Source organism: Trichosurus vulpecula, chromosome 8, assembly GCF_011100635.1.
Source record: "Trichosurus vulpecula isolate mTriVul1 chromosome 8, mTriVul1.pri, whole genome shotgun sequence".
NCBI classification, from domain to species: domain Eukaryota; kingdom Metazoa; phylum Chordata; class Mammalia; order Diprotodontia; family Phalangeridae; genus Trichosurus; species Trichosurus vulpecula.
The window spans coordinates 186822126-186846376 of NC_050580.1; the positions used below are offsets into that span (position 1 = coordinate 186822126).

A 24251-nucleotide genomic window follows, 5' to 3' on the forward strand; every position below is an offset into this window, starting at 1 on the left:
TTTGGAAGGTTTTAGTGCTTCCAATTTGGTGTGATCTGGGGAGATATGAGGTCACTCCTCTCTTGGTCTGCACTCTGGTCCTTTCCCAGGAAGGGCCCCTGGTCCCTTGGGATTGCAATCAATCCTGCTCCTCAGGGTCCTTCCTCCTTTGGGACTAGAAATTATACTGTTCCTCAGAGTTCCTGATCCCTTAGGGCTAGAAGTGATACTATCCCTCAGGGCTTCCACTCCCTCTTGAACAAAAGTGTTCCTTTCCACACTTGAACTAGGCAATGGAGTTTCAGACAGTTGTCCCTCAGGCCTCCCCCTTCCTCTTGGCCAAAAGTGCCCCTCTCTGCCCTAGGACTATGACCCAGAAGTGGTTATAGGCAGTAGAGTTGCCAAACACTGTCTGGTACTGCATCCAATGCTAGCACAGGTATACCCTGTAACCTCTTTCTGACCAGTGCCATATCCTTTTACCATCTCTGGCTTGAGAGCTCCTGAAGCTGCTGCTCTTTCTATCACCACTACTTAGTCCCACTAGTGGTGTTTCATCCATGTGGGCTCCAAGCCACCCTCCTCCTTTGTGTCACAGATCTCTCTTTATGGACTCCTTCCTAGGTTGTCTTGGGCTGGAAGAATGTCTTACTTTGACCTTTTATTGGCACAACCATGCTAGAATTCTGTTAGAGGCATTATTTTAAAGTTGTTTGGAAGGAAATGTTGGGAGAGCTCAGCTTAGTGCTTCTCTAATTCACCATCTTGGCTCTACCCCAATGAATGGTTTCTTCACAGGCAGTTTTATTAATCCACTAGTCCATTTTGTGTGGATTAGTTTAGTTAAAAATAGATAATCCATAAATTCACTTAACTGGGCACATGTAAGTGTAACATGTCACCGTATGCTGAAAGCAAACTGGAGAGTTGTTAACATCAATCCGTTCATTGTTGTAGAATTCCTACTCTTTTCTCATGTATCATACACATGTTCATCTAACATACAAAGTGAGGGTTCCAATATCAAGCCATATATTAAATATTTAGTGAAGCTTAAGTTATTTATTATTTTTATTGATAATATATATATATATAAATAGAAGTTTTAATGGTTTTTCCCCTTCTGTGCTCCCCATGAATGCAACCTACTTTGGGAACCACTACCTTAAGGGTCTGTCCTAGTTCCTCTCCTCTTCTCTCTCAACTCTTTTAATAAAGTAAATAAAAATAGAATAAGATATAGATAATGTTAATGCGTGTTTTTTTTTAAATCAATATGAGGCCTACAGGGATCCTTATGTGCAGTTTAATAGTCCAGTTTCTATTTGAGTTTGACACCACTGATCTAGGCAACTCTCTACTATAAGTTGTATAAAAGAAGATGTTCACTTGCATTGGTAGAAGAATTTCCTCACCCAGGAGTTCCCTATGCAAATGAATCACAGTTCTGCACTTTTTTCCTATCCATTATGTGTTGGCTGGCCCACTAATCTATGCTTTCATCTTTCCTAGGAAAGATATATACAAGGTGTAAGAAAGGTAGCCCTTATGACTCTAGACTTTCCTGCCCTGGTTTAAAGTCTACAATTGGGCTTTTCCTTTATTTCCTCCAAAATGACCTCAGAAAAGCTATTCCCTCTCCATCTTCTCCCCCCCATGAAGTCTCCCCTTCACTGCTATGCTGTTGTCACTCTTGGCGAGCAACATTCTTTGCTCCTGAAAAGTATAAGACAGAATGACTTTCTAAGCAAAAGTGTAGTATCAGATGGATACCACATGAAGGGGGAAAGCACTCCCTTTGTTTCCTCATTAGCATCGCTATTTGTAGAGCCATAATAAAAACAACTTCTTTATTGTGTGTCCTGTTGGTTTATACCAGTCACGTCAGGTCTATAAACCATGGTATATTAAAGTATAATAGACTGTGTAAAGAATTCTAGGACAATCCCCCTATCCCACTTCCCTGTTCCTGATTCCACTGCCTTTACCACCCCGACAGACAGGTATCCATAAACAGGTCTTAATTATGTTTGGCATAATGGAATGAATTTCTTTGAAAGTGACTTCAGAAACTACTTTCAGAACATGAATGGCATCCCTTTGAAAATCAAGTTGTTGAATACTTCATTCAGGACGTTAAATGGATAAATTTCCTTAGCCTGAATACCTCACAGAATTATAACTTTATTTACCATGTGTGTCAAAATGGGGCTGCCATGATTACACCATTTTAAAAAATTACCATGTCATATATGGAATTTTCTATTGGGACTTATGATTATTTGTGTTAGCTAAGGGCTTCTAAGTGGTACAGTGGATAGAGTGCTAGGCTTAGATTCAGGAATGCCTGAGTTCTTATCCAGTATCAGTATGACCCTGGGCAAATCATTTAACTTCTCTTTGCCTCAGTTCCCTCAACTGTAAAATGGGGATAATAATGGGACTTATCTCCCAAGGTTTTGTGAGGGTCAAAGGAGATGATATTTGTAAAGCACTTAGTAGCTACTTAATGAATCTTTCCTTTCTTCCTAATTAATTATGATAGTGAGAAGCAGTGTAGTATAATAGAAAGAGTGCTGGATTTGAAGTGAGAGAGACTATGAAATCAAATCCTGTCTTTGCTACTTTTTTGTGACTTTGAACAAATTATCTTATCTCTCTGGGCCTCAGTCTCACCTTCAAAATCAGGAAGTTATTTAGTTTTATATATATGATCCTATAAAGCAGAAGGGAATTTAGAGGTCATAGAGGTCAATCCTGTCATGTTATTATTGTTTGTGTTATTATTAAAATAAGGAAACTGAGGTCCCTTGTCAAAGATCATGTACTTAATGAATTGCATAACTCAGATTGCAACCTAAGTCTTGACTTTCCATTCCAGTTTTCTTTCCTCTCTTTCCCTATGACCCATGCTTCTTTTCTTGCCCAAATGTACCAGTTCCCAAATGGGATATGCTAGGATGAGGAAGAGAAGTATCATGCCATTTAAGTCTTTCATACTGAGGGAGTTGGGGTGTATGGATTGTTCAAGGAGGAGTAGCACCACTGATGTATTCTTTTCCATAAAAAAGCCTTATATCCTAAAAGTAATAAGATGAACAGATCCGTCTTCGTGCTTTGATAGTGTGGGTGTGACTCACTGTTGTGTAACATTCCATCTGGTCTAATAAACATTCTGTCCAATTAACCAGATCAAAGGTTACCCAACCAGTGATTATTAGGTAGCCTGATACAGTAAAAAGAACAGTGGATTGGGAATCAGGAGCTCTCGCCCTGACTTTGTAACTAGCAAGTCCTATCCAAAACTCAGATTTGTCATCTGTAAAATGGATAGAATAATACCTGCCCTGACCACCTCACAGGATTGTTGATGAATCAAATGAGATATCATATTATATTGTAGTATATTATGGCTATGAAGCATTTTGGAAAAGCTGTAAAGCTTTATACAACCAGAAGGTGATAGTATTATCATCAAAATTTTTCATCATCATTATTCTCAACTATTGAATTTCCCAACTACGTAAACTTGGGTTGTTGGTTTGTTCATTCCACTGGAATGGAAATTGTACTGATTTACGGGAAGACAAAATAAATCAATGGAAAGAACTCTGCTAGGAGTCAAAAGTCTGGGTTCTGGTCTTTTCTCCTCTGTGACCTTGGGCAAGTCCTATTAGTCCCTACATGCCTCAGTTTCCTCATATGTAAAACAGGGATAATAATACACTATATACTTCACAGAGTTTTTGTAAAGAAAACTCTTTAAAAAACAAGCCAGTAGTTATTCTTAGGATTAGTAGTATAGCAGATGCATCTTAAAAACGATGGAATTGTATCAACTATAGTAATATGGTGTGGTGGAAAAACCACTTGAATTTGAGTTCTGGCTCTGCTACTAATTACCTATATGACCCTGAACACGTCATCTTATCATTTAGGGCCTGAGTGTCCTCATCTTCAAATGAGAGGATTAGAAGAATTGATTTCAAGAATCATCATCATCTAATACATAGGATATGTGCCTCCTTAAAAGTCTTTTAGTATAAGCTTCATGTTATACTATATAAACATAATACATTATTGTAATATTTCATGTTACAATAATAGTGATCAATGCATGTTATGCAGAGAAATGGTAGAAACTGCTACACATTATTGCAGGTTACAAAAGTTTAGCCCCAACCAAATATGTAGCAAAACATGCCTCAATAGCTAGAATTTTGTCATTTCATCAACTGAAAGGCAACAGATCCCCATGATACAAATACAGACCTCAAGTTATCCAGGAGAATGCAATCAATAAACTGCTGTGGAATTAGACCATTGGCACAGATCAAAGTGTTGCTCGTGATCGCCTAGATAGAACATTGATCCATAAAAACTTTAGAACGATATTTTTTATCTCCATATAAAATGCACATATCCTCCAACTGAAATGGAACAAAGAACTTCCAAAATACAGACATCAAAATACAGAAAGGACAAAAATTGCACAACATGGAAAGAGGACAAAGTACAGATCATCATTTATTATAGGATAAGCTTATGTCCTACTGCTTTTAGTAAACTACAGAAAAGCAGGTATTTTGTCTGCTTGTACAGTGGTCCACAGAACATTAAGTATAAAAGAATAATAGCAGGGTAGCATCTTGTCTCAGGACCTTCTTTATCTGAACTTTATTGGAAAAGGTAAGAAGACTGAGATCACAGTAACAATATAGTGAGAATGAGAAAAATAATGATAGCTAACACTTATGTGGTGCTTTCAGTTTTGCAAAACATTTTGCATACGTTATCTCATTTAATCTTCACCATCTTGAGGTAGCTATTTTTGTTACCCCCATCTTACAAATAAGGAATATGAGGCTCAGAGTGATTAAGTGATTTGCCTAGGGTCACACAACCAGTAAGTTTTGGAGACATGATTTGAACCCAGGTCCTTCCTACTCTAAGTCCAACTCCTTTCTACTATCCCTGCAAATGACCCTACCAATCAGCAAGTATATATTAGGATCATACTTTATATTTAGCACCATGATAAAAAAAATCATTGGACACAATTATTTTATGAATTAGTTGCATACATTTACTTTTTTGAGTTTAAAAAATACATATAACTCATTAAGTTTGAGTAGGAAGAGGTACACCTACCATCAGCATTATGAAACTAAACAGCTAAAATATAAATGGTATTTCAAGGATATTGTGTGACTAACTCTTTTTGCTACATTAAAGTATTCTTCAACTTGAGAGTAACATGGGCATGTATTTTATGATGACTTTCAGTTTCAATGATGAGTACTCAATTTTTTAAAAATGAATGTTAAAAATATATAAATGTTAAAACTTTTAAAAGGAATCCATTAAGATTGCTGTTAAAGGAAAGAATAAAATGTTGATTTAGGTTAGGAAGATTTTTTAGACTGGAAAAAGTTGTAAAGAGATTCTGTAGTTTTCTGAGGTTGGATGCAAAATTAATATAATGTTATTTGTAAATAGCAACTTAGAGGATCTTGCCACAATTAGTTCATTAGTCTATGGATTCCTAGGAGAATTGAAGTAATCATGACTTATCATTAAGAGACTTTGAAGAATATCATGCTCCATTTAGTTTAAAGAATAAGATAGGTATCTGTTGAGGTAAGAATATGCCATATTCTCAAATATGGGATAAACTAAGTGTTTACTCATGATCTTATTCAGCCCTGGGATGCTAAAAGAATCTGAAAGTGGGAAAGTATAGACATTTAAAACTGATTTATTATAAGATAAATGGTTTGCAGAATCCCATATTTCTGATATTTGGTCTTGGATGAGGCAGAGAGATCTATAACCTTTCAACCTTTAAGAAATGCCTAACCAAAGTCATGTTTATTTTCAAAGTCATGGTTAAATTTCAAGCAGATGAGCTTAGGTGAGAGTTGGTGGAGGGGGCGGCAAAGAGGAGGAGGAACATGGTACAGTCTTTTTGTGCAGGAATTATTTAATTATCCTACATAGTTGACATTGAATTAGTAATTTAAATAAAGGTAGAGGAACCTTTTATTTTCACATTTCTCTTTCACATTAAGATCTCAGATACAAACATAAAGCCACCTCCTATGTCTTCAATAGAGCTGTTTTCTCACAACAACCCTGTGAATTAGGCAGTACTTGCATTTCATCTCCATTTTCAAGTCCAAGAGCTTTGTTAGCTCAAGTATATTTCCTATTATGTGCAAGCTAGTGCAGGGGCTGAAGATTAATGCATCTGCCTTCATGGAATATAAGAGCAGAATATCAGGATCTGAGATTTGGCCTGGATTACACCATCTTAGCTTTAGGGGTTCAGCTCCAAGTTCAGGGCTCCATTTGTTAACATAAGTCTGCCTCAAGTAGTTGACATTTCTAGTGAGATAAGTGGAAATGCTAGTCTGGAATAATTAATAATATTAGCTACTAGTTTCTAACATTTGTATAGTGATTTTAGGTTTACAAAGTACTTTATGTGGTATCTCTCTTGATCTTCTCAATAGCTTTGTGAGATAGGTGATATTATCCCCATTTTACAGATGAAACTGAATCTGATATAAATTAAATGACTTGCTCAGAATCACATAGCCAGTGAGTCTAAGGTGAGAGTTTGAACTCAAGCATTCCTGAATCCAAGCCTGAGGCTGCCCTATGCACAGAGCCACCTACTGGCCTAACTACTACCACTACTTGACTAGACTAGGACCAAAGAAAGTCAGATCTTTGAAAATTGGAGGCATTAATATTCAGTAATCATATTTATCAAGGCAATTTCTCCAAGAAGCTGAATACTCAAATAATATCAATAATCAAGTAATTCATACTTTGAAAAGAATTTTCAGCTGCTAATGGTAAGAGTTTGGGGAGTTGACCTTTATAGAACATCAGGTTCTAAAGAGTTCTCAGTTGGGAGAATTCCCACCATGCAGTGCAACATAAAGGTTAAAAGGTTTTGTTCTTGCAAGACAAGCCAACAGGATGTCCACAGTCAATGGTGATTGTTTTCATGATCATATTGCAGCAGATAACACAAAGGCTCTCTTCTTCTTCTTCTTCTTCTTCTTCTTCTTCTTCTTCTTCTTCTTCTTCTTCTTCTTCTTCTTCATTGTCATCGTCATCACATGGACTTGTTCTCAACAGTTGGAAGGGTGATTTTGAATTCATGATTTTGGTAGAAAGGGTTGGGTGACAGAAGTGGCTGAATTCATGTTGATTCTCAGGAGATAAGGATGTGAAAATCTGGTGGGAAGCTGGCATTGGCCATTATCAGGAGTGATGGTGCAGCCAAACTGTCCTTCTTAGTGTTCCTCCATCTGCCGGGTCCATGCTTTTTCACTGGCCGTTTCCTGTTCCTGGAATGTATTCCCTCCTTACTTCTGCTTCTTAGAATTTTTAGATTCCTTCATTATTCAGTTCAAATGCCACCTAGATATGAGGCCTTTCCATATCTTTCCATTAGCTAGAATCCCACACTCCCAAATTACCTGATATCTATTTTGTATGTACTTATATGTTTGTCTCCCCCAATAGGATGTAAGATTTCTGAGAGTGTTTCACTTTTGTTTTTGTATCCCCAACACCTAGCATACTCCTTGGCATATAGTAGGTGCTTAACAAATGCTTATTGATGGATAAATTGAATGAGTGAGTGAGTGATGTAGAGTTGCAAAATTGTTCCATATACCATCTCCACCATCATGTTCCAAGTTACCAGTTCCAAATGAAGGCTGATATTGCTTTTTTTGTTTTATTTTTAAGGTAAATTCTCAGATCTTGAGCATGAGATAAAAAGTCAGTAGGTATGGTGGAAGATAAAGAGATTTTTTGTAATCATAATTGTTCTTCCTTCACAGCAAAAGGAGAGCATAAAATGGAAGAAACCCACTTGGAGAATGCTCAGAAAAGGTAAGTGGCCAATCAGTTTCTTATTCTTCTCTAAAAGAACCATTCTCTCAACCCCATTAAGACCAAATTTCCAAGAGAAAAATAAGTCCTTGGAAACCGGATTAGAAGCTCTAAGGGAGGGTGGTACAATATTTCCAGAAGTGATAACACCAGCTATGTGATTTCATTCTGCCTTTGTAGAATAGAATTATACAGATTGTGTCTAAGTAGCTTTAAGGAGATACTTAGTGGCTGCTTCCCTCCTTCTCATCTGTACGAATAGTATACTGGAACAACTTTTGTAAAGGTCTTCCTTTCCTCTGATTTTAAACAAAGATGGTTTGAAGATGAAAGAAAGTAGCAAGTGGTTGAGGGGAAAGGGTGAAAGACCTCTAAATGTCCAATGCCCTCACTCTTTGTTCCCTTAAGAGGAAAAATGAGGAAAAAAAACAGTAAGTTGAGAAGATGATTCCTTAACATTCTTTATTCCTTTTGCACAGTTCAAGTAACTCAACACTCTCTCCCTTTTGCAAAGTTGAGCTGGGACCTAATGCTTTAGAAGTTCTCAAATTAAGGGTATATATTTGGTGCAGGTCTTTGCCAGTCCAGATGTTGGACAAAATTCCCACAGCATTCAAAAGTGGGATGAGAAAAACATTGGACATTAGAAAAACAAAGTACACTACCTCTATTATTCCATGCTGCTAACATAAGTTTCTTTCTTACTATGAGATACCATTTTTTAAAAACCCGTTGATTTCCAAGCACTAGGTAGGAAAAGGTTCTGGTTCCATTTATACTGATTTCTAATAGGACATATCATCTGGTTATCATTCCACTGTACCTGTTCACATTGTGAACTTGCTGGGGAAGGAACTTTAGGGAAAATATTTTCAGTGTTCTAGGTATAGAACCCCCTTGGCACTGTAATTCTTCTACGCTGATTCCTTTTGGGGGGAGGACGGGAATATAGTTATAGTTATAAACTTAGATTTTATCGCAGTACTTCTTAAACTCTGGGTTGCACAAATTTGGCAAAAGTAAAAGGTTTCTGAATGCTCGGAGACCAAAAATGAATTAAAAATCAAATGCGTAATGAATCTGAGGTGTTTCTGGCAGCGCTTGCCCATTTGGCATCTCAACTTCACTACAGCCTTGGTTCTGAACACAAATCACACACACTTTGCCCTGTGCATGCCTTTGGGCCCTACAATGCCAATGAAGAATGGAAAAGGTTAAAGAAGCCCTGGAAGGTACCTTTGCCCTGAGTATATGTTATTCTTTTGTTTTCCAGTGTATAAAGGAATATAGTTGCTTGATAGTACAGTTGTTTTGTTCATGTAGGGAATCCCAAATAGGTGCTGCTATCAGAACACTCAGAAATGCTGCTTTCAAGGGCAGACATTCATTTTGCTGTCTTTGTTCGTGCTTTAAGAAAAGAGGCCCACCTGAGTGGGTGAGGCTGCTGCAGTGCGTTAGCTATGCTGAGTGAGGCCGTAAATTGCCATTGTCAGCATTTTCTGTGGCTTTGTGGTGAAGGTGGTCTAGCTTTCATGACAGACATGAAAAAAAAGATCCCATCTTTAATGTGGAAACCACAATTGTTTAGTTGCCCTCTTAAAAGGAGGTTGGTGGTCAGTGTTGTAATATTCATGCGAGATTTGGTCAATTCTTCAGTTTTATCCTCAAGAGAAACAATTTACTCTGAGGCTAGAGAATATTTGCTTTTCCTAAGCAGTTTCTGAAGGGAATACATGGAAAACAATAAGTGAACATGTTCCAGTGTGGGATCTTACGCTGTAAATACAGTTTCCTGGGATTTTTGCCTAAGAGAAGATACAGAACAATTCACTTTGCTGGAAGGGGGAGGGAGGGTCTTTGATATAGTCACTATCTATGCCAAAATTTTGGTTGAATTAAAAGGATATAAATCAGACAGGAAATTGCAGAAGAAAAAAGAGGATAATTAAGGGAGTAATTTCAGGGTAGGAAAAAAGTCATATGAATACAAAATATACAGTTAGAAATCCATTTTTTTTAAAGTTGAAAGGTACTTTCATGTATTATCATTCTACTCTGAGACACTAAGAAACATTGTCGTCCTTTGGACTGCTATCTGTTAGAGAGTATTGGCCTGCTCTTGAACAATCTATTAATATGATTAGTTATTATTTGGACATGAAAGCTTATTTTAGATTGTTTACAGTGGCCACCTCTAATACTTATTGAAATTAAATTCTAAAAGAAAAGTACATTGCATCTGGAGCTTGGTATCCTAAACCTCTCAGACAGTTGTAGATTTAATTTCTAGGTTTTCCTTGAGAAGGGTAACAAAGATTGACTCAAATCAAGTGTTTGGTCTTTGGTAAAGTTGGAGGGATTAGCCAAGCTTGCTCATCTTCCAACAATTTGTTTTCTCTGGTTTCTCTAGAGGTACATTTGCTGTTAGTTTCCAAAACATACAGGCAGAATTGCTGAAATTCAGCATTCTCTTTAGTTTTCACCCCAGTAAGTGTTAGCTAACAGGGTCTCAGAATCCCAGGGAGGGGGACAATGAGTGTGTATGGTTAGACTCTGTTTACATTTTGGGAAACCGAAACCTCAGAGAAGATGACAAGCTTTTCTCCTTCCCTGTGATAATAGCAATTCTCCAACCCATAGTGTCATTCCCTGAAATGGCTTCAGTGTTTATAGTATCATCAGGAGTCTGTGGATCCATTCAAACACAATGTTTGTTTTTTACCCCTTTGCCTCATGCTGCTGGTGAGGAAGGAGGTAACCTTTCTCTCCTTCCTCTTTCTTGGAACACATTTCTCAGTGCTAAAGGCAGACTTACTGATTGTGTGTGCATGTGCAAAATAAATGTGAAAGAATAGAGGGAAAAAATTAATAAGAAATATTTATGTGCTATACACCAGAACTTTCAGAATGAGTAAAGAAAAAAAAAGTTTATAAAAAAAACTACCTGCCTAAAATAGAAGAAAATATTTTCTTTTTAAATACCCACCCCACTTACAAGAGAGATATGGAACTGTAATAGAAGTAGAGTCAGGCATCAGGACACCTGGATTCTAATCCTGTCTCTGCCACTAAATTTGGGAAAATTGTTTCACCCACCTGAGACTCATTTTCATCATCTATAAAATGAGGGGTTAGAACCAGATAATCTCTAAGATTTCTTTCCAGATATAACAATCTATATCATCTAAATATTCCACAATAAACTCCTCCATGCTATCTAATTTGTTACTTGTTTCCATGGTGATGACTTTTTTCTTTTAATAGAAAAAATTACTTCTGCCTATTCATTGATTTCCTAGGAATTTTTATTCCCATAGTCTTGAAGTTTTGCATCTGGCTTAAAAAGGGGAAAAAAAAGAACATTTCTTTTTCATTTTTATTATTTCTGTTTTTCTGGTTATCAAAATATGTATGTTTAAAATTACAAGACTCATTCTCTTAGGAAACCACTAAAATTATTGACCTGCTCCCTTTCTGTGCTTCCATTCTTTTGATAACTTGGATGTAAAATTCCCTGGCCAACATTTTTAATTTTTACTAAAAACATATTTTTTTATTTACAGAAGCAAAAAGAATTTATAGGACTCTGAGCTGTAGTTCCAGCTTGGATCTCGCCTAATCATGGCCATGGAGTCAATTAGCAGTTCATCTGTGAAATGCGATAAAAATCTTATGACATACATATTGCCTGATAATTGAAAATGAGATGAAAGTATGAATCATAATTGTAAAGGGGCTTCAAAGTTTTATAATAACTGATGAACAGAGTTCCAGAAGTCCTATATTCAGAATGGCCACAAAAATGCGGAGCCTGCAGGAGATGATAGAGCCTGGAGTCATAAACCTTGCTGGTCATAACTCCTTTGATTACTTTCCAATGCCCTAGGAAAGAGGTCCCTTTACTGAAGCGTGCTTGCCTCTGGCAAATTAGCCTTTTGGTACTTTCCGGGGAAAGGAGGAGTGAATGAGGGGAGTGGATAAGAACAGAGTTTAAGTTTAGAAATAAAAATCGTTGACTCTCTAGAGCTTTGTATTTACTCAAAGAATGACAGTTTGGGGGACCTAGGCATTTCTATGCTAAAAATCACTAATAAGGCTTGTAAACAGTGAGTAGAGCACTGGCCCTGGAGTCAGGAGGACCTGAGTTCAAATCCAGCCTCAGATACTGGACACTTACTAGCTGTGTGACCTTGGGCAAGTCACTTAACCCCAATTGCCCTGCCTTTCTCCCTTAAAAAAAAGGCTTATAAAATACATGTTTTCTAATTCTCACAACAACTTTGTTTCCCCCCATTTTACGGATGATGAAATAGAGGCTGAGAAAGATTAAGTGACTTGCCCAAGGTCACACACCTAGTTTATTTCTGAGGCTGGATTTGAATTCAAATGCTTCTGACTCCAAGTCCAGAACTTTATCCACCATACCACCTAACTGCTTATAATAATAATAGCTAGCATTTGTACCATACTTTACAGGTTTGCAAAGTGCTTTAGAGAGTTTTCCTTATTTGAGCCTCACAACCACCTTTTGAGATAGGTACTGGTATTATCCCCATCTTACAGATGAGAATACCAAGACTAGAGCGCAAAAGGGCCTGGAATCTGGAAGTCTCCTCTTTCTGAGTTCAGCTCTGGCCTCAGACACTTATTAGCTATGTGACCCTGAGCAAGTCACTTAACCCTATTTGCCTCAGTTTCCTCATCTGTAAAATGAACTGGAAAAGGAAATGACAAATCACTCCAGTATCTGTGCAAAGAAAACTCGAAATGGGGTCATGAAGAGTCAGGAACGACTGAAAAACAAATGAACAACAGAGTGCGAAAGAGGATCCATAGGATATGGAGATTCTTTTCTTTGAGGCCTCAGTTTGGGTTTTTTTTTTCTCCCTTACTAAATCTTTACAAAGGATTTTCTTCCAGCCCAAACATCTTCCCATCTCCCAAGCAAATCTGGCTTTGGTTGTACCAGCTATGCTATATGAGTTGATATGAGTCTGTTTATGTTATTGAATTATGCTGGGCTAAGCAGAATCAGAGACTGGATGGAACAATAGCCATCATGTAGTGCAACCCCCTCATTTTGCAGAGAAAGAACCCGAGACCTAGAGAGCTTAAGGGAATGACCCAAGGTTAGACCTCTAGTTAATGGCAGAGCTTGGGATTACAATCCAATTTTCTTACACCTAGTTCAGTACTCAGTGTACCCCATTTTATCATGATTTTAGTTCTGGTGTGGAGGAGAGGAGTGGAACTCAAAATTTTCCCCTCTTATTCCATTCTGCCCCTACCCAATACACACACACACACACACACACACACACGCACGCACAGACGAATTGTACATTTTGATTCCCAGACAAGAAGCTATGTCCCCGGAATCATGCCCCCAAAGAAACAGAATTTGAAGATTGTCATATTTGGTGGTCAGGACTGTAATACTCTCTGAGGTTGAAGGGAACTTACAGTAATTATTAGACTAAGCTACTGAGTCAGAAACCAGGCTTGCGGGAAACCTAGATTCCCCCCAGTGGGTTTACGTGTTGACAGTTTTCCTGCCTCTCTCATCTTTCTTCTCTCCTGCAGTTTTGAAACAACAGTAGGATATTTTGGGATGAAGCCAAAGTCCGGTGAGAAGGAGATCACACCCAACTATGTGTTTATGGTGTGGTATGAATTCTGTAGTGACTTCAAGACCATTTGGAAGCGAGAGAGTAAAAATATTTCTAAAGAAAGGTAAGGTTCTAATAAAGTCATTAATACCCCCTTCAGGAGTCTGGGAAACTGCCTTCCCAAACTTAACAAATTACACTCCCATATTTCACAGGCGTCAGTGTTTGCTTTCAGATCAAGTGGACATCAAGGAAAGATTATTGCCTCGGGGTACATAGGGAAATTCAGGGAAGGCTTGCTCCACACACCCCCCTCCCAAGCAGATAAACACACATGATCTGATAAGTTACACTTTCTTAACCCCTTCCAATTACTAGCTAGTAAAATGAAAGGCGAGCAGTGCTAATTTGCAACAGATTGCTTCTCTGGGCATTCTCATGTTGGGCCGGCCTAAATGAGGTGGTATTGCTGTCGCAGACAGTACAGACAAATAAAAGTGAATGCTTTTCCCATTAATATACTGAACTTGCATCAAAGGGAAGTCCCTGAGACTCAGGCCACACTTAACACAATGTTGAAGCCCCACGTTGGATTTACAGCGCCACTTCTGACTCCTTGTATCCTGCCCAGGACATCAAACTGCATGCCGCTGGGTCTCATTGCAACCTCTTGATTTTATTAGTTGGGAGCAGAAGGAAAACCTCAGCCTCAAGTCGGTTTGGGTTTTGTTTTCTTTCTTGGAAAGGCTGGATTTTGCTTTGGGTTTATCATAGGGAACATCCCTGCCTGTATCTCTTATTGTAACTGGTTCTAGCAGGCTGCCATCTTTCTTGAAGGAGTCCCATCGGTCCATACTTCAAACAGGTCTGAACTCCTGCAAAACAGATGTATAGGCAAGCTGGTTAAGAGTGAAAAGGAAAAAAAGACGTCTCCTGAAGTGAAGGAAGGTATTCTCCCAGACGCTATCTACACTAAATATTCATTGGAAGTTATTCCTATTCATCACTACTGACTCTCACTCCTTTCCATAACCTTGAAATTATAAAACAGAGAGATTTTGGTTTATGGTTTTGTACCTGGGAGAAAAAAGATATTTAGCTCTCAGCATGTCATGCCTCAAAAGTTAAATTTGAGGGTTTTGATGAGTTATAGTGCTTTTTTAAAAAATAAATTTTAACTATACATTTTGTTATTATACTGCCTAAATTTCATTCTATGTCCTGCCCCCTGCCTCTTATTGGAGAGCTGTCCCATATGATAAAAAAAAATTAAAAGAAACGTGGAAGATGAAAAAAAAAATCAGCAAGACCAGTCAATACATTAAAATATCTGAAAATATATGCACTGTTCCATTCCTGTAGACCTCCTGCTTCTGCAGAGGAATGGGAGCAGGGAGCTGTCTTTTTATGTTTCTTCATTAGGGTTATGGTTGTTCTTTGTGAATTGCAGTACTTTCTCTGAGGTTTAGCTGGCAATACTATTTGGTTCTCCTGTGATACGTTATCAAGGAACAATTTTAGAGATTCTCATCTCCCCCTCCCCTCCCCACCTTAGGAAAATAAGGGCTTACTAAACTTGCTCCATGCAACTGAAGAAGAGATTATGACACTCTTGTTAAACAACAAATTTGCAGCAAAATCCTAATAATCTTAATACCCAACTAATTGGCTTTCTGCTGTCATGATGCTAACTCTTGGGAACACAGGAGCATAGATAACCCTAGACAGGGTGGAGACTTCAGGGGCCATGTAATCCAACCCCCTCATTTTTCATATGAGGAAACTGAGGTCCAAGAAGTTCAAGTGACATCACACAAGTAAACAAGTGTCAGACGCAGTACTTGAACCCACTTCCTCTGACACCAGAACCACTTCTCTTTCTACTGTAGCTATTCTGTAAGATGAATATTGTGTTTTACAAGATCCCTGCAAAAGATGGTACACCTAGTCACCTGCTTTTTTGATGGAGTACCCTCGTTATTGGTTTTCCATACATGAACCTTAGTCATAAAATCCAGTAGCATTTCCTATGCCTCCAGCCAGGGGTCTCTGTCAAATTACCACTTGAGCTGGAATCTTAAGAGTAGAGACCCCCCCCCCCCCCGCAAACATCAGAATGACAACGAGAAATCAGTCAGTTATTTTTCATTCTAATGACTGTTGAAATGCCACACAGTACACAAATTAATGAATGTCACTCTGCCAGAGGAGTGAACTCTCTTGTCCATTCAGACCAGAATAATCATCTTTCTGCCAGGGCAATAGAACCCACCATTCTTCAAAGTGACATTTTCCCCAGCTTGCTCTCATAGGCTTTTTTTTTTGAGCTTTGCTTTCTGGAAAACAACTACCCGCTTTGTACTCTGTAAACCAACACCTTTTAAGGATCCTGAGTTTAAAGTTTTTAAGATGGAGACACTTTTTGAGGCCTCTGATTTGGCAGTCTTGGGCATCTCTTCATTCCAACCATTCTTTGTGCTGCGGAAACCCCCTGATTTCTAACTTAAGATAAAATCTTTGAAAATTAATGATGGCTAGTAGAATATTTTGAGGAAGGCATTAATTAATTAAGAGTTGCAAACATGTTTATGTAAGCTAATGGAAACTAGTTAAAGATCTTGGTTATTGTCTGCTATTCCCTCATGCAGAATTTCTCAAGGGAAATATAATGAGGAAGTAGGGACTTTGGGTTGTACTTTTTCTGAAATGGCAGGTATTTTGTTCTTTGGGTCCTCTCAGACTGATGTAGTGAACCTTGTGGTGACTTCAAGCAATCAATTTGCATTTGCACAATAGCAAGGTGTCAGCCAAGAACAGCCGGACTCCTGGACTTGGAGACCTAAGTTTGAATGTTTCAACAGTCACTTAATAGCTAGGGAGCCCTGGGCAAGTCACTTAAGCTCTCTCAGCCTCAGTTTCCTCATCCGTAAAATGGGGATAGTAATAACACCTATGTCCCAGGGTTGTTGTAAGGGTCAAATAGCATATGTAAAGCACTTTGTAAACCATAAAGCCCTATATAAATATTAGCTACTGTTAATCATTTATCAGTAAGCATTTATTAAGGACCTGCTTTGTGTCAAGCACTATGCTAAGCTATTAGTTATTAGTTGTACAAAGTACTATTTATCATTTTGACACCATTTGCACTGAGGATGCATGGCAGACCTAATCAGAGAATTACAGAATTTGAAAATTGGTAGGGAATCTCAGTGGCTATGTAGTCCAACTGATAGACAAAAGGAATCCCCACTGTAATAGACCGTAAGAATAGAAGTGGACCATTAGAATTTTAGGCTGTGTTTTGTCTGGAAATCAAATTGTGTTTACCAACACTGAATACTCAATTGTAGCCTAATATTAAAAAAATTTGTCCAATTACACCATAAAAATAAAATAAATACTCTTATGAAAACTTGATCTTTTAACTATTCACAAAAACTAAAAGTGTAGTGTTAGAGTTCATCCAGAAAAATTTTATACTTCATCTTTTTTTTAAGTAATAAATTGGGGCAGCTAGGTGGTGCAGTGAGTACAGCACCAGCTCTGGAGTCAGAAGGACCTGGGTTCAAATCCAGCCTCAGACATTCGGCACACTTTACTAGCTGTGTGACCTTGGGCAAGTCACAACCCCAATTGTCCTGCCTTCCCCCCTCAAAAAAAATAATAAATTAAGTTATATTAAGGGCAACTAAATTAGACCTCAAGAAATATAGAGGATGGGGGCAGAGGTAGCACCAATTTTTGTTTTATGTTGGTGTTTGTGAAGTTTTATATTTGTACAGCTCTGTGACTAGAAATATTGCAGACTGTTATACTTAGACATTTGAGGAAATTTGGTATAATGGAAAGGGTACTAGACTTAAAGTCAGAAGACCTGGGCTTATTTCCCACCTTGCTACCTTTGTGACTTTAGCAAGTTACTTTAATTTGGGGTTTTTTTTAGCAAATTTTTCTTGTCTGTAAAATAGTGAGTGTGACCTATTAAATGGAAAGTTTATCTCAGAGTAAGAAGGATTTGGGTTCAAGTTCTAGTTCTGACAAATACTGACTGTGTGACCCCAGACAAGTCACTTATCCTTTCAATGTCCCCACTATCTCTCTAAGTTACAGAGTGGGTACTCATCTGTTTTGGTAGAGGGAGTTTCCCCACTGGGAATTCCCTATGACAGTGATATCACAGTTCCCATTTAAGATATATATATATACGTATATATATATATATATATGTATATATATATAATTTAAATTATATTTTATAAATTTGTTATAAATTATAAAATTTGTTATGAATTATCTTATATATACATGTTTATATATTGTATTAAACACATCATATAATATTTTATACTTATTATTATATTATAAATGTCACATATATTTCTAAGAGCCTTCATGGTAGAGGAAAAGGAGCACCATATTAAGTCAAGAGACTTAGCTTCTAGACCTAGCTTTTCATTAATTTCCTATTCACCTTGGAAAAATCTCTTAACTTCTCTAGCACTCAGGTCCCTCATCTTCACTCTTTTCAATTTCCTTAGACCTCACCAACCCTAGGCCAGCCTTGAGCAGGTTATATGAGATTTATCTCGGAGATCTCTGCCAGTTCTTAATATTCAGTGATCCTTGGAAAGAGTCTAGACAGTAGTGACATGACGTAGTTACGAGCAGCAGTTAAGTCTTTCTTACTGTCTGATGACATTCTCTTTTGAGTTTACTTCCGTGAATTTCATAACCCAAAACTACTGCTGCTTAATGATAGCTGGGATACCTTCATTATAAAATACTCTAATACCTAATTGAGAAGGCCTGCCTACCAAATATATGTTGGAGTTCACAAAAGGTAAACTCCCAGGGAAACCATGTGGGAAATATTATTGGTAATTATTCATTCACTCTGAGCCAAACCAAACAGCTATACTATTTAAAAGCCCACAATGGGAAAGTAATAAATGAATAAGGAGTATGGTGAGCTTTGTGGGACGTGCAAAGGAGAGATTCCATTATACATATAACACTTACTATACAGGATAAGGAAATGGTTACTTTATTTTCAAGCCCAACTAAATTTGGAGTAGATGTTTTGAAATACATCACTTGTAACTGCTGTGGCCATATATAAACTTATATTGTTGCTGCTGTGGTTAGCTTTGAGAGTTATGAATAAATTCTCCCCCACTACCGAAGTGGATAATAAGATTTAGAGCTGGAAGGAATCCTAGAGATGATATAGTCTCAAGTCAAATGACTTGCCCAAGGTCACGCAGGAAACGTCAGAATCAGAACTGGAATACAGGTCTTCTCTACTGTGTCATGCTACCTTTTTGGAGTAAGAGATGAGGTTCTTGGACAGTCACGGTCACTCATTCAAGTGACGTGGGGACCACTGAGTATGGTACAAACAATAGTTATACTTTGATTTATAAACTGAATCCTATTCCCATTGACTTGCAATGGAACTCCAGAGACCATTACCTTCAATCAATCAATAAACATGTATTAAGCAACAGAAATACAAATAGAAGCAAAAGATAATCCTTGCTCTCAAGGAGCTTACAATCTAATCTTTGTGATTAAATTTCAACTGGCACTGACTTCCAACACTTAAGCTTTGAGTTTCTCTGCCCCTCTGTCAAATTCAAAAAACCTACCCTTCAGTACATAAATGCTGTACGATTTTAGAGAGAGTTGGTGTGGTGTAGTGTAGAGGGCAGCTAGGTGGCACAGTGGATAGAATGCTGTGCCCGGAGTCTTCTTCCTAAGTTCAAATCTGGCCTCAGACATTTCCAAGGTGTGTGACCATGGGCAAGTTACTTTACCTTGTTTGCCTCAGTTTCCTCATCTGTAAAATGAGCTGGAGAAAGAAAAGGCAAACTACTCTGGCATCTTTGCCAAGAAATCCCAAATAAGGTCACAAAGAGTCAGGCATGACTGAAAAACGACTCAACTCTCACAGTGTAGAGGGAGCTGGACACAGAAGTCAGGAAGACCTCAGTTTAAATAGTACCTAAGAAACTTGCGAGCTGTGTGACACTTAGCAGGTCCCTTACCTTTTCTATGCCTCAATTTCCTCATTGGTAAAATGAGGGAGTTGGCCTCAGTGGCCTCTGAGGTTTCCTTCCTGCTCTAAATCTATGATCTCCTATTTAAAAGGAACTTTAAATGATCTCTCCTTGACACAATCAATTAGGAGAGATCTATTATATATCTACCATGTGCCTAATATCTTGCTCATGCTATGTGCATCACAAAGGTATAGTACTATGGTGACTTACTTTTATACAGCTCTTTAAAGATCACAATGACCCAGTGAAGCCGGTAGTGTATTACTATCCCCATTTTACAACAGGGAAACTGAGACTCGGTTTATATGCTGCAGTGATAAGCAGTGGTAAATGTTGGAGTCAGGATTTAAAACCCCAATTCTCCTGATTCTAAGTCAGATCATAGGATTGTGTATCTTAGGTCTAGAGTCAGCCTGGGTCTCAGAAGCCATATAGTCCAACCTGTTCATTGTACAGATGAGGAAAATAGACCCAGGAAAGTTCCAAATGAGGGTCACACAGAAACCAGGTGTCAGAGGAAGAATCTGAATGCTGGTTCTCAGACTCCAGAGTTGCTGTACCTGGCCTCTACTCTTTCCTCTGTACCCTGCTCCCTAAAGTTTAATCGATCAGTCACTAAAACACACTTATGAAATGCTTATTTTATATCAGCTACTATATTAAGGGTTAGAAAAACAGAGGAAGGCAATAATGGAGCTTGTCACTTTGAATTCACATTCTAATGGGGAAAACAACATGTAAGTAACTAGAAATAGCTACATATATATGACACATATACAGAGTAAATGGAAGGTAATTTCAAAGAAAAAAGTACAAGCAGCTGGAGGATCAGAAAAAGGATTTTTTAAAAAATATATATATATTTAGTATTTTATTTTTCCCCAGTTACATGTAAAAACAATTTTTTAAAATTCATTTTTGAAAACTTTGAGTTCCAAATTCTCTCCCTTCCCCTTCCTCAACCCCCTTCATTGAGAAGGCAAACAATTCAATATAGGCTATACATGTGTAGTGATGCAAAACTCTTCTATAATAATCATATTATGAAAGAAAACATAGAAAAAACTCAAGAAAAATAAAGGAGATTTTTAAAAGTATCCTTCAGTCTGCATTCAGACACCATCAGTTCTTTGTCTGGGGTGGATAGCATTTTTCATCATAAGTCCTTCAGAGCTGTCTTGGGTCATCATATTGCTGAAAATAGCAAAGTCATCCACAGCTGATCATCCTATGATATTGCCGTCACTCTGTACGAAGTACCTTCCACTTTGCATCAGCTCACATAGGTCTTTCCAAGTTTCTCTGAGAGCATCCTGCTTGTCATATCTTATAGCATAATAGTATCCCATCATAATCATGTGCCACAATTTGTTCGACCATTCCCCAACTAATGGGCATTCCCCTCAATTTCCAATTCTTCGCCCCCAGAGAAGAGCTGCTATAAATACTTTTATACATGTAGATCATTTTCCTTCATTAAAGGATTCTTGCAAAAAATGGGATTTCAGCTAAGTCTTGAAGGGAGCCAGGAAAAGGAAGAGGTAGAAAAGAAGAGAGAACAAGGATTCTAGGCTTAGTGGAGATGGACAGTGCAAAGGCACGATAATAGCTAGTAATAAGAGCTAACATTTATATAGCACTTGGTATGTGTCAGGCACAGTGATAAGCACTTTACGAGGATTACCTCATTTGATCTTCAACATCCCTGGGAGGTAGGTGCTGCTATTATTCCCACTTTACAGATGAGGAAACTGAGGCAGAGATTAAGTGACTTGCCCTGGATCACACAGCCAATAAATGTCTAAGGCCGGATTTGAACTTGGGTCTCCCTGATTCCAGGCCCAGCTAAATCAGACACTGCATGGTGAGAAGGAAAATGTAAAAAGACTATAAAGGTAGGAAGAGGCTAGATTATGACGATCATTTTTTGTGTGTGAAAGGATTTTTATTGAATTATAATTTGTAAAATGAGGATAATAATGCCTGTAACACCTCTTCCATAAGGTTTTTGTGAGGTTTGAATTAAATAATATCTTAAGACCCTCACAAACTTTATAGGGCTATACAAATGTCAGTTATGATTATTAACATGGAATTCACTTCCTATTGTATCCTCCTCAGTAGATGACTCCTTCTTAGTCTTTCTATATCACCACTTACTTGCTGGGCATCTTCATCTGGATATCCCATAGACTTCTCAAACTCAAACTGTTAAAAGAGTCATTACCTTTTCCTAAAACCTATTCCTCTCCCTAACTTCACTGTTTCTATCACTAAGTCACTTCAGTTCAAATGTAATCCATTGCCTCCATCCACCACCCTGATGCCAGATACATATTCCTAAAGCATAGGTCTGGCCATGTCACTACTTTGCTTAAGAAGCATCAGTAGTGTCTTATTGCTTACAGAACAAAACATAAGCTCTTCTATTTGACATTTAAAGACCATGATAATCTGGCTCCAACATATCTTTCTAAACTGATTTCACAATACTCTTTCTCATTCATTCTACATTCCATTCATAATGGCCTATTCTACAGGACTTTCTGTCTCCCACCTTTGTACTTCTGGAAAGGTCATTATCCCTGCTTGAAATGTCTCTCTCCTCTCATTCGCCTCTTGGAGTCTCTGACTTATTTCAAAGTTCATCTCAAGAACCACTTCTACGTAAGGCATTGTTTTCATAGCCAAAGAGAAAAACAAAGTTTATTACAGATTTGCCATAATGGGTAGTCTTAAGAAATCTCACCATTTGTTTTTTTTCCTCTTCTACCAATGCTGGTATTTCAGTTTATTAATTTTTTCTTTTGATAAATTCTTATTTTTAGTATTTAATATTTTTAGTGTTTAACATTGATTTCCTCAAGATTTTGAGTTACAAATTTTCTCCCCATTTCTACCCCCCCCCACTCCAAGATGGCATATATTCTGATTGCCCCTTTCCCCAGTCTGCCCTCCCTTCTGTCACCCCACTCCCTCCATCCTCTTTCCCCTTACTTTCTTTTAGGGCAAGATAGATTTCTATACCCCATTGCCTGTATATCTTATTTCCCAGTTGCATGTAAAAACAACTTTTTTTTGAGCTTCTGTTTTTAGAACTTTGAGTTCCAAATTCTCCCCCTTCTTCCCTCCTTACCCACCCTCCTTGAGAAGGAAAGCAATTCAACATAGGCCACACATGTATCATTATGCAAAACACTTCCATAATAGTCATGTTGTGAAAGACTAACTATATTTCCCTCCATCATATCCTGTCCCCCTTTATTGAATTTTCTCCCTTGACCCTGTCCCTTTTCAAAAGTGTTTGCTTTTGATTACCTCTTCCCCCAATCTGCCCTCCCTTCTATCATCCCTCCTCTCTCATCCGCTTCCCCCCTACTTCCCTGTAGGGTAAGATACTCACTGAGTGTGTATGTTATTCCCTCCTTAAGTCAAATCCAATGAGAGCAAGATTCACTTATTCCCTCTCACCTGCCCCCTCTTCCCTTCCAACAGAACTGCTTTTTCTTGCCACTTTTATGTGAGATAATTTACCCCATTCTATCTCTCCCTTTCTCCTTTTCTCAATATACTCCTCTCTCACCCTTTAATTTTATTTTATTTATGTATTTTTTTAGATATTATCCTTTCATATTCAACCTGTGCCCTCTGTCCATATATTTGTGTGTGTGTATGTATACATATATATATGTATAATATGTGTGTATGTATGTATATTCCCTTCAACTACCCTAATACTGAGAAAGGTCTCATGAATTACAAACATCATCTTTCCATGTACGAATGCAAACAAAATGGTTCAACTTTAGTAAGTCCCTTATGATTTCTCTTTCCTCTTTACCTTTTCATGCTTCTCATGATTCTTATATTTGAAAGTCAAATTTTCTATTCAACTCTGTTCTGTTCATCAAGAAAGCTTGAAAGTCCATATTTTGCCTTGGACTATTATACTCAGTTTTGCTGGGTTGGTGATTCTTGGTTTTAATCCTAGCTCCTTTGACCTCCAGAATATCATATACTAAGCCCTTCAGTCCCTTAATGTAGAAGCTGCTAGATCTTGTATTATTCTGATTGTGTTTCCACAATACTCAAATTGTTTATTCGGGCTGCTTGCAATATTTTCTCCTTGGTCTGGGAGCTCTGGAATTCGGCAACAATATTCCTAGGAGTTTTCTTTTTGGGATCTTTTTCAAGAGGCGATTAGTGGATTCTTCCAATTTCTATTTTACCCTCTGATTCTAGAATATCAGGGCAGTTTTCCTTGATAATTTCTTGAAAAATGATGTCTAGGCTCTTTTTGATCATGGCTTTCAGGTAGTCCAACAATTTTTAAATTATCTCTCCTGGATCTATTCTCCAGGTCAGTGGTTTTTCCAATGAGACATTTCACATTGTCTTCTATTTATTCTTTTGTTTCTGTTTTATAATTTCTTGATTTCTCATAAAGTCACTAGCTTCCACTTGCTCCAGTCTAATTTTTAAGGCATTATTTTCTTCGGTGGTCTTTTGGACCTCCTTTTCCATTTGGCTAATTCTGCCTTTTAAGGCATTCTTCTCCTCCCTGACTTTTTGGAGTTCTTTTGCCATTTGGGTTAGTCTAATTTTTGAGGTGTTATTTTCTTCAGTATTTTGGCAGGGTCTCCTTTAGCAAGTCATTGACTTGTTTTTCATGGTTTTCTCA

The 24251-nt window shown here is 37.8% G+C and overlaps 1 protein-coding gene across 2 annotated transcripts in view; it reads left to right on the forward strand.

Annotated features, from left to right (window-relative positions):
* The window catches only part of FMN1 (formin 1), a 495511-nt gene that overhangs the window by 456382 nt on the left and 14878 nt on the right, over window positions 1–24251 (forward strand). For both annotated transcript variants that reach the window (XM_036735850.1, XM_036735851.1), the window contains 2 exons: window positions 7845–7896; window positions 13480–13629. In XM_036735850.1, coding sequence (XP_036591745.1) covers window positions 7845–7896; window positions 13480–13629 — 202 coding nt within the window. The remainder of the gene's footprint in view (window positions 1–7844; window positions 7897–13479; window positions 13630–24251) is intronic.